The sequence below is a fragment of the Phalangium opilio genome, unplaced genomic scaffold (assembly GCF_054372755.1).
Source record: "Phalangium opilio isolate 3A_F unplaced genomic scaffold, DU_Popi_V2 ptg000048l_1, whole genome shotgun sequence".
NCBI lineage: Eukaryota > Metazoa > Arthropoda > Arachnida > Opiliones > Phalangiidae > Phalangium > Phalangium opilio.
The window spans coordinates 1556490-1568594 of NW_028324170.1; the positions used below are offsets into that span (position 1 = coordinate 1556490).

Here is a 12105-nt window from a genome sequence, read left to right on the forward strand (position 1 = left end):
AAAGCACTTAATTTAATTTGAAAATATTTCTTCATGCGTTGATGCAATTTTACGAAATCGGTTTCTTTATCTAAGTATAGGCCGCCCAGTGGAATTATTTATTTATTTATTAATGAAATTTTATCTATCAAATATTTTAGGTAGTGATTGTTTTCATGGATTACTGCAATTTCATGAAAGCATTGTTTAATTTATTAATATCAGAAGGGGATAATAGAAGAAGCGTGACACTCTCTGTATCATCTTAATACTTTAGTTATGAAACGTGATTTTTCTCAGGCGAAGGAGCCCATATTGTTTGCTCTCCCGCTTATCAAACTTCAGATTGGCCTCTATAGCACCTACAAACCTTGATTGTCTTGACGTGGGACAAAAATTAATCCACAAGCGCATGCGCGTGCGCCTTGGCAAATAGTTAAGCCCTAATAGAGTAATGATGAGGGAACTATAGTTTCGGTTTAGTAACCTTGCTGTAATAAATGTTAAATTAATGTTGGAATTAAGAATCATGTTACAATAATCATCCTGGCTTTGTGGTGGGTGCACTTCTCTCGAAGAGAAGTATTAAATACTTCTGATGATATTTAGCAATATGAAAGGGATCAGTTGCAATAAACACCACTGATTACCTACCGTTATGTTGTCTTTAATATTTTCACATGAATAATTTTGAGGAAGGAAAATGAATCCTGTTTATTTTGTTAGAACGTTAAGTAAATAAATACTGTTTATAAATGGATTCCGTGCGGTGTATTTTGAAATGACTTCAATAGCATTATACACGCTTCCGATATCGGGATACGCTCTTTTCGTTCCATTCCCAATTTGCGTAAAACCGGTCTAAATAAATGCATAAACAAACAAACCAACAAATAAATAAAGCTGTTGCATCATCCTTCAATCCTAACAAATGGCGTGGTTCCGACTCCCGAGTTGGTTTGAATTTATTTTTTATTGAATTGTTTCAATTGCAATTTAATATTGACCCCCTACTGACACTTTCAAAATATGATATCTATTTTTCCGTTAGGTATAGTATTTTACATTAGATATTCATCCGCCATGTGCACGCGGCGGCGGCGTATTACGTCATGCCTCCTAGGATGTTTCTTGGGCCATTTGTCTTGCTAGAATGTCTCCCTCTTCCATTTTTCTTCCCGTTTTCTATTCAAGCGAATCCAGTTGAATTCAAAACCGAGTATAATCCCCACCAAGTATTCTGACGCCTTTTTATCAACTCTCGTTACGCCATAATAGATCGTCTTGGCGGTAAGGATGACCTTTGCAGAGCGCCAGCCACCGCACCACTCTTTCCCAAACAACGTAGTTTACAGAAATATATAATTCCTATTCTTTTCGGTCAGGACTAAGACGCTCCGAGACTCGAGTTAAAGAATTTGCATCGGATAATGCGTTTAAAGATGCGCTCTAAGTCATTTTATAAGCTACTGCGCACTTACATTGAGTCCAAAATGATCCGTGGCATTTTGACCTAAGGGTCACCGTTTACGAGTTTTGTTTAACGCGTTTTACGGATGACCCCTTAATTAAATTAGAATTCATTGTCTGTTCAGTTTCTTACTTAATTTTACTGGGCCATCGGTAAAAAAATCTAATTATAACGCGTAAACTGTGGCTCTTAGTTCAAAATGACATGAACTCGGGCTCCTTCTGGCGTCGCTTCTTTACGCGAGGGAAATAACCCAAGATGGTTGCCTTCCGTCCTCGTGTGTTGGTTCCTACGCAAGTATTACAAGTATTCCAGGCTTTTAAAAATAGAACCCTTTGAATTGAATACTTTTAGAGTAAAACTAAAATCGCCGCATCTTTGGTGAAATTTGTTAAATGAAGCGTAGGAGAAGATGATGATGATTTTAGTTTATTTTCTAGTTCACTGCTTTGACGGTAGAGGCAATCCCCCCTCCCTTGTACCCCTTGGGGGGCTTTCAAAGCTATAATCATTATCTTTCTCGCCAAGGAAACTAATTGGTGTCGATCTGGAATAAAAAAAAAACCCCAAACTGAAATCACTTTAAATCCGCGTTCTCTTCAAAGTTGACTACTTTAATATCGAATTTGGTCACGCCTCTTTTAATACGTCATACGGCCTTGCCAACGTCTTATAAACTTAAAAAGTATTCACTATAGCAGAAGATGTCTTCTGGGCACAGAAATTTTCTAAATCCTTTTTTCCGTACGTACGTGCAAATCCGATCCCAAGGTTTTCACATTGCCAAAGGCGATTTATTAATATTAACACTATTTTATTTATCATATTTTAACACTTGTGTATCCATACGCGTGTAATAAACACTGTAGATATATTATTTGCCCGTTATATATAAGTACAGGGTGCTAGTATTGTCTTAGCATTTAAGGGGTCATCCATAAAACACTTCAATGTTCATAACTTGTAAACCGTGTACCTTAGGGGAAAGTGTCATAGAATTTACATTTTATACTCAAAATTGGTTTCCCATAATACTATCTCACTGTTCTTCGGTCCTACCAGCCTCCCCTATTTTGGAACACCCTGTACATGAATAAATAATATTAAATTTTTCCCCTAAAATCGGCCTCGAATTTTAAAACATTTTTATTTTATTTATTTAAAATTGAAATTGAAATTTAAATGATTAATTTATTAATAATTAAATAAATAAATATGATTGGTTAATTATTACGTCATCGTGTACGTGATTAGTAATGACTTATTAAATTTAAAGGATCACGAAGTTTGAATTTTAATTTTATTTTAATTTTATATTAATTTATTTTTGACGTGTAAGAATTAAATGTTTTATTTTTTAATCAATTTTGGTCACGTATAGCGGTGAAGTGTTTTATCGGTGATTAATTTTAACGTTTCGTTTAATTAGGTCGATGTCTTTGGTAATTGAGGTCATTGTACTATCGTTGCCATAAACCCTTTTTATATATATATATATATAGATAGATATCATCTGACAAATGCGATAACGGGCAATGATTCTGACCTTAATATCCTCAGTAGTAACTTAAGTCCATTTTAAAAAGACCCTAAAAATACAGAAATAAGTTTTTTCTCACGAGAACCCAAAAATAAACTGGAGAAGAGAATTATTCTGGTATTTCTTATAGTCTTTGAGAGGCTTGGTTTGACTTTATGTATTTAAAATATTTATAGTATTTGCGCGGCTTGGTTGGACTCGAAATTTTGATTGAAATGAAACTAAGATGGATCATCACATTATTTATAGTATTTGAGCGGCTTGGTTTGCTTCGAAATAACGATTGGGGGAAAAGAAATAAAACTCAGATTTACAATCCCACTGTTTATAATATTTAAGCGGCTAGGTTTGACTGAATAATGGATTGAGTTAAAAATAATCTATATCTATATAAATCAACGTCCTGACTGACTGATAATCAACGCCGAGCCCAAACCGCTTGCCCTAGAAGGCTGAAAATTTGCAGGAGCGTTACTCATAATTAGGCGCGTACTAAGAAAGATTTTTTCAATCTGCCACCATCTTAAAAAATGGCGCCCAGAAATGAAAAAAATTTTCTCTATGCAACAAAGTCCACCCGTTTCGCAAATATTTAATACACTGGTTTCCTTTAACCTTTTAATTGGCGGCCAATAACTTAAAACCCTTCTTTATAGAATAATGTCCCGACGGGCAACTCCGAGCGCCTTCGCTCCTACGAAAATATTAGTCATCAGTAAAATCTACACATTCTTTATATCATTTTGATGGTAGTTCCAAAAGGAGATGATCTAAAAGGACATAGCTTTCCAGCCTAGGAATGAGGGTATTGTGTGTCAGGTTCTCTCTAACGAACGTCTCATCTTGAGTGTTCCTAAAACTTGATTTCCCAAGGCTAGGCCGAATGTATTTACTGTAGAGTAAATGGTTGTTGAACGCCCAAACTTTTCTCTACTAACATTTTTTCTCGGCGCCAACTAACATCAGCCGAGGAAAGCTGGGTCTCACTAAAAAAATCCCACCCCCCTTGCTTGAACTTACTCGGATAAATAAATTAACCCCGCCTGTTTAACTTCACTCTCCACCGCTGTGGAGCGCTGCTTCAAAAGCTCGTTCTCGGTCGTGGCCAATATTTTAGAAATTTTATCTCTCCATTCACGCGAGCTACGTTGGGAACTTTAAAAAGCTTAACGTCAGAACTTTCAGACCCAGAGGCTACGGCAAAAAAACTTACATAGGAACACTACTTATTACACGCGAGCGACAGCTAGTGTTTAAATAAAACAGCTCCAGTAATTAATTTGTAAATTATCCTTAACTAATAACTCCACAAGGTCTAACCCTACAACTGTCATCCAGACTTGCCTGAATTCCAGCTCCTTAGCAATAACATAAGAGGGGTCGTTATGACCTTTATGATGTACTTCTGTAAATTTCATTTTTGATTATCTCATATGATATCATTTCTTTCACGGCGGACAACCTTGGTCAGGCCTCAGAAATTGCACCCTTATCCGTTCAGGACGGGCATGTGCACTTTTGTCATGGGTATTGGCACTAACTACCTTCACGTTTCGATCCTTAGGTAGCTAGAAACCCACAAGACAAAAGATAACTGTAAAAGAAAATTTCTGGACTATTAAAATCTCGACACACACATAAAGAGGGCCTCACTCTCCAAACATATCTAATTTTATAATCAAAGTAATTGACATTTTACCTAAAACTCTGTTTAAATATATTCAATAAACCTCTATACAGCAAACTGTTTATAAATCTTTAGTAATTTTAGCCGATTACGTGGCATATAGTGTAAATACTAAGATTTTCGTACATGGGAAGAGAGGCTAGGAAATAAGACTGGTTTACTCGTTGCCTACGTTAACGATTAAGGACGGTAGGCAACGGTTTACTGGTGGTAAATTTGATACGGGGACCACTTTAATTTAATTAATTTCATTTTAACATAAATTTCGACTGTGGGAGTCCAGTTGAATTTTGCCTTTATTAACCCGAATCCTGGGACCAGTAGAGAAATAAATAGGGAAAGGGTCACTGGTTCCGGGACCAGTTTAATATTTAAGAATTAAGACACCGCTAGTTTTAAAATAAAATTCATTTTAGTTATTCCGTTATTATAGTCTTTGAGCACCTTAACTAAAACTACCCTTGAAAAAAAGTACAATTTTTTAAATTAAATTGTGATTGGAATTCCCCATTTACTTATCTATTTATTCATTATCGCGTTTGGAAACAAAACACTTCCGACCGGGATTAGCGCGAAATTTTTTAAAAGGATTGTTGTGACGCAATTTGCCGCCCTGTTAACCTCCGTGTCGTCACTCGAAACAGCCGGGAAATCCGCTTAAACGATATCCCATGTTTAAAAAAAATTAAATCAAAATTAACGCGATCAACGTATTCTTAAGTGCGAGCGCATTCTACCATAAATCCCATACTTAATTAACACTAGTAGCTCGGTAGATTAGAGACATAATGTAGATAAGAAATTACCATAACAAATTATCAACCTGTAAAAGTCAATTTTCCCGAAGTTAAAGATAAAAAATAGGCCTACGTAGATGGGAAACTCATCATTCCTGTACTAAAACAACCAGACAACGCTATAGGGCCTAGTATTTTAAATTAAAAATTGGCCAAAACGTAATGCAATGTTAAGTAATCTTTAATAAACGTTTTAAATATTTTTTCGGAAAAGCTCTTGACGTTTTTGGCGTTCCTCCAACCAATAGGGTGTTTTTAAAATGACGTCGGTATGTTGATGGGTGGATTTCCCTCTATATTGCCATCTATCTCCCGCTTAAAATTTCTTGGAAACCGGCGGCGTGAGACTATAGCTAGCGAGTCCGGTCTAGCGGTAACGGAGAGCTTACGATTGCGTTGCGTTTTAATTTTCTAGCCTGAGTAGTATTCAGTCGGCCTTGGGGTACACTAGACGAGAGACGCAACTTCGCTCCAAGAACCAAAACTAAACCCTTATCGAACTGTGTTATTCTATTGCTTATCAATTAAAGTTTGCGTTAGTATTTGTTTTAACAAAATAGAACATGGTGCGTGAGATACTCGAAACACGTGGGTAGCGCCGTACGCGAACGTCAAACGTCGAGCGTGTGCGCGTGTCGGGATAAACCGTCGTTTTCCTTAATCAGTTATTCATTTATTTCCCCTTCCTGAAAAGAGGAAGGAAAAGTTGACATCGGAGAACAATCAACAAGATAAAGACTTTAAAAAAGGTCAGAGATTAAATATAATATCAGTTATCTTAAATCATGTTAGAATGGAATCGCTGAAATCAGAAATTGAAGTATATTATACGGAAGTGTTAAAGCGGTTTGTTTACTAGCCTTCTAAGCCGGGTCAGTCACTTACCAATCATTGGTACGTGTCGGTTTAGGCTGATGTCAGGTCAGGGTGGAATTATTTTCGTAAGTCAGGTTACGGATTGCGAAGGTTTTCGAGTCAGTCTGAAGTCAGGTGAAGGAATAGCGTGGTTTTCGAGTTTGTCTGAAGTCATTTGAAGGAATTTCATGGTTTTCGAGTTGGTCTGAACTTCTGAAGTCGGGTGAAGGAATAGCATGGTTTTCGAGTTGGTCTGAACTTCTGAAATCGGGTGAAGAAATAGCATGGTTTTCGAGTTGGTCTGAACTTCTGAAGTCGGGTGAAGGAATAGCATGGTTTTTGAGTTGGTCTGAAGTCAGGTGAAGGAATGCTATGGTTTTCGAGTTGGTCTGAACTTCTGAAGTCGGGTGAAGGAATAGCATGGTTTTTGAGTTGGTCTGAAGTCAGGTGAAGGAATGCTATGGTTTTTGAGTTTGTCTGAAGTCAGGTGAAGGAATGCTATGGTTTTTGAGTTTGTCTGAAGTCAGGTGAAGGAATGCTATGGTTTTTGAGTTTGTCTGAAGTCAGGTGAAGGAATGCTATGGTTTTTGAGTTTGTCTGAAGTCAGGTGAAGGAATGCTATGGTTTTTGAGTTTGTCTGAAGTCAGGTGAAGGAATGCTATGGTTTTTGAGTTTGTCTGAAGTCCGGTGAAGGAATGCTATGGTTTTTGAGTTTGTCTGAAGTCAGGTGAAGGAATGCTATGGTTTTTGAGTTTGTCTGAAGTCCGGTGAAGGAATGCTATGGTTTTTGAGTTTGTCTGAAGTCAGGTGAAGGAATGCTATGGTTTTTGAGTTGGTCTGAAGTCAGGTGAAGGAATGCTATGGTTTTCGAGTCAGTCTGAAGTCAGTTGAATGAATATGATGTATTATAATACTCAAATAGTTCGATAATTGACAATTATTCCAAAGGTTCGCACTTCGGAGTGGTTACCCTCTCGAATTCAGGGTTGGTTAGATCTTATACGAGTTGTTAGCAATAATCCTTTCATGCCAAAAGATCTAAGTATACCTTATTCGAAAGGAAAAAAAATGTGGTATGCATATGGGTATATATATATTTACATCAACTTTGGCGGGCTATTTCAATGAATTTCTTATAAAAAATATTTTGAATAGAGCTTTTCAAGGGGAAAAATGCCTTAGAAGAACCCAGATAGAAGTTTTTTTATTTTTTTTCACGAATCAAACTTCTTTTCAACTTGCATTTTACACGCTCGGTTTGGCCCCCCACTCTTATACTTTACATTCGAGTGGAGGTGGTTTTTTTCTTTAATAAATTGTATAAGCTTAATGTTTTACTATAAGATCCGTAACAGAGAGACTTAACCATAACCTAACCAAACCAGCAGTCATGATTTTGTAAAAATACTCAATATTGAATTAGTGTAATCATAAGTTTATAAGATACGTTACCACCATAAGTTTATCACTGGTTACAAACTGGAGCTTGTAATGAAGTGAGGGAGGTAGGTCATAGATTCAAGGTAAAGCGACGCCTGGTTAGAAGCTATCAAAGGCTTAGTAATGCAGACTAAAAAGGATTAGATGGCAGACCTGCAAAATTAACCACCGAGTGTAGGACTTCAATTCTCACTTGTCGTTCAATAACTAGCTCGAGCTGTAAGAAAGCATTACGAACTTGTTTAAGTAGTTTCATACTTATGGAACGTATCTTATAAACTTATGGCGTAATTATGATAAATATATGTGGGGAATTGATATGCTTTTGCGGGATAGCTAGTGGCAATCCGTGATAGTTATCCATGGAGAATAATGCGGGTAAAGGCAGGATGATGCGCTTACCCTGGGAATCATAATTTTCAGTGACCAATTTATGATATCTATTCCCCGGACTTGGGAAGACATCCGCTCCCAGGGTAAAACTACAGGTGCAATGCATGACGGGGTATATAGTCAACGTAGCGTAAAGTCAATGCTAACGTGGAAGAGCACCTAGAACGCCAAATGATAATTACACGATATAGTGGTGACCCCTTTAGCGTTATGCCTATATAACTCGCTTGACCTTCGATTCCAACGGATGTTCAATGTTCATCGAACCACGCCAGTCACGTGAGTCGACACACACTCCTACGTCACTTCAGCATGGAAAACATACTTATCAACAGTAAGGTGAAAGCCATAAGGCCCTAACCATTATAGGAGAATATACAGGGTGTTCCAATGAGAAAGGATGGGTATGGGAAAGAAGTGCAGTGGAATGGTTCTATGGGCAATCAATTCTGTGTCGAAAATGTAAAGTAATTTTTATGACATTTTTGCTCCAAGGATACCGTTTTCCGAGTTATGATTTTAATAGTGTTTTAGGGATGATCCCTTAATTAAATTAGAAATTGTCCTTTAAGTTTCTTACTTAAATATGACGGGTCATCCGTAAAACATTCCAGTCGTAACTTGTGTCAGAAGTTACATTTTCGACTCAAAATCTCTCATAGAACCATCCCGTTGTACTTCTATAATTACCCTTTTTGAAACACCCTGTATTTTTGGGTATATCTTTCTTACCTGTACACTGAATGCGTTTTCGAGTTGCTAATAGTTAGTTGACTTAGCGGCAGTTGTATCTATATTTTTTTCGGGTCGCTACTATTTACTTTGAAGGCGTTCGATTTAACGGCGCAACCAAATATATTCCATTTTACAAAGATGAAATTTGAAGGTAAAAATTAGCTTTTTTGAATCTGTTAATAAATTCTCACCCTTAATGCGTGTTAAGGGCTTCCGTTACGCTTCAATAAGACCTTAATTTTTCAACCCCTTAATTCACGCTACACCTCTGTCATCGAACTCTTGATTATCATAAGTCAATATGCTGTCCTGCATGGTGGATATGCGGTGTTAAAGAGATCAAATTTCCTGCAAAAATGCGAAAATTTATTTCTAAATTCCAAACAAAGGTTTAGGCCTAACGAATTTTTCAAATTATGTAAAGCTAACCCCCTGGAAACCTTAAGCTAACCCCCCCCCTGGAAACCTTAAGCTAACCCCCCCCCCCCTGGAAACCTTAAGCTAACCCCCCCCCTGGAAACCTTAAGCTAACCCCCCCCTGGAAACCTTAAGCTAACCCCCCCCTGGAAACCTTAAGCTAACCCCCCCCCCCCTGGAAACCTTAAGATAACCCCCCCTGGAAACTTTAACCTTCACTGTCTTCTCCCTGTTCAATTTCATAAGTCTGCAGTTTAGTATAGCAATTTCTCCGTCGGCAGTCTCGCGTTTTGCAGAAAACTAAAAGAGAAGTGACGCGTTTCATCTCTGCCACACGCTGTATATCTGTCCCCGTATCTAAGATATCCTGAAAACGGATTCGCATTGAAACTTTGGCGGCTTTTTAGGCGAAACTCGACAATTGTTTCGAAACCCATTGACTTATAAATCCATATAAAATCCAACAAAAGAACGGATTTCGCTTTTTAGGATAACGAAAGTCCTTAAACGCGCGCGACGCCGTTCATTGTATTTGCTCATTGGGCGCGTTAATCCACCAGCTCAAGTCCTGGTAGACAAACAACCTCAAAACCTCACCACTATGGTCACGCTTCCAAAAACCTTTTTTTAAATTAAAATTATATTTAATATTTGCCAAACTTATAGAAAGAATCAAGCGATCTGAGATAAACAAGTTACTCGGTCCGGGGAAAATTTTCACTCAAAACATTTTTTTAATTTTTATTTCAAAATTAATTAAATCTGGGAAGTTTTACGAACATTTTTCATTTAATAAACTCAATTATATTGAAGGGAATTAGTTAGTATATTATAGTAATTATTAATCTAGGTGTAAAGACACTTAACTGTAAATTACGTATCCCCCTCCATCGCGTTTATAATTTAAATTATCATTTTTATAATTGAAATTAAATTATTGACCTTGATTCACGGCACAACATGATGGAAAAAAAATAAATAAAAATACAGGTAATTTGTACTGGTCGTATCATTAAGTGTTTTCATGTAGAAATGTCTTCTCTTTTTTTCGTGTAAACCAAAGCGTTTCGTAATAATGTAGACTTTTTTTATTAAAATACCTTCGCCATCTTGTTTTAACATCGTTTTGAAAATTTCGGGGATTAAATTTGAATTTAATTTCAAGGTCATTTAAATATTTTATTAGAATATTAACGTGTTTTCGCGTCCTTAGCCAGAACTACAGATTTAATATTACGCCATTAATAACCGTTTGGGTTTTAAATATCGTTTTGCCTCATTTCAAATTTAAATTAAAGTAATTTTATTCGATTTAAAACAAAAACAAAAACAGCAAAAAACAAAAACAAAAACAACAAAAAACAATTCGCCAAAATTGTCACGTGATTTTCCAAAACGCTAAGCCTTTGTTTAAAATTTTGAAATTAATTCGCGCGCTTTAAATTTATAGGCTCGGATGTCAGGTGATTAAGGGATATTAAAGTAATTGAACGGGATTATTAAAAAAGAAATTGTGGAAATTATATCACGTGATTTACGAGTACGCTAAGCCTTTGTTTAAAATTTTGAAATTAATTCACGCGCTTTAAATTTATGGCGAGGACGTCACGTGATTACCGGATAGTAATTTTATTCGATTTCAAAAAACAAAAACTGATTCGCCAAAATTGTCACGTGATTTGCCAAAACGCTAAGCCTTTGTTTAAAATTTTGAAATAAATTCCCGCGCTTTAAATTTATAGGCTCGGATGTCACGTGATTAGCGGATATTAATGTTATTTAACGGGATTATTAAAAAAAAAACAATTCGTGGAAATTATATCACGTGATTTGCGAGTACGCTAAGCCTTTGTTTAAAATTTTGAAATAAATTCACGCGCTTTAAATTTATAGACTCGGATGTCACGTGATTAGGGGATATGGTCAGTTTTTAATATTTGAGATATGTGAATTTTTGGTCTTCAGGTCAATTTACGGCTAATTTTATTATAAAATTCTCGGAATACTCTTCCCTGGCATAGACCAAATTATCGCACTTAGCGATAACGTTGTTATCATTGTCAACGAAGAGAGAACCAATCGTATCGCTGTAAAGTGACGCAATTCGGAGCTCCATCCAAATCTGATGTTCTTTTTTATTCCGGTGCCTGCTGATAAAGGAGAGAATTTTTTTTTGTTTAGAAAAATGGTTTTTTAGCTTCCGTCGTGCTATCAACTTCTTTTAAAAAACAATAAAGTTTGTTATTTTGTATTGAAAATTTAATATGGATGCTAAGGATTTTGAAAATTGGTTAATGGAACAGTTCAATCTTTGCAACTCTGGCTATTATTGTGGATTTGGGCAAGTTTCAATTAAAATTTTGTTTTTTATAAATAAATCATTTTAATTAGAATTTTAGACAAAGTTATATTTTTTGCATTATACGATAAAGATTATTGGCAATTTACCAACGTGGTAAAATTACGTCTATTTACCGATGGTGAATTTAATTTTCTTTAAGTTCTAAACTCCGGGAAGAAAACGGTAAATATGGTAATTAGTAGCAAAATTAAACCTAAATTTACCAGCGTGGTAAAATTAGGGTATGCGTTACAAATCGGTACATTACGCGTAATTATAATATGGTAATTTTGCACGCCGTTAATTGATAGAGTAATCATCCTTAATCAAAAAAAGGTTTGTAATTAAAATTACGGTAATTATCAGAGGTGTTTGTAAAATTACGCGTAATGTAAATAAGTTACGTAAAAACCCCAACGTAGAACGAAGAAGACGAAGAAGAAACGTGCA

The 12105-nt window shown here is 36.1% G+C and overlaps 1 protein-coding gene across 4 annotated transcripts in view; it reads left to right on the forward strand.

The window, feature by feature from the left end:
* The window catches only part of LOC149673579 (ETS homologous factor-like), a 44657-nt gene that overhangs the window by 20978 nt on the left and 11574 nt on the right, over positions 1 to 12105 (forward strand). The window contains exon 1 of one of the 4 annotated variants that reach the window (XM_089839189.1): positions 5885 to 6223. The exons of 2 other annotated variants lie outside the window; for them this stretch is intronic. Coding sequence is in view for 1 of the 2 variants with exons in the window: in XM_089839187.1 (XP_089695313.1) it covers positions 11579 to 11655 (77 nt within the window). In the remaining variant the exon portion in view is untranslated. Of the gene's footprint in view, positions 1 to 5884; positions 6224 to 11497; positions 11656 to 12105 lie in introns of those variants that run through there. One more of the 4 variants, XM_089839187.1, reaches the window with a different exon arrangement.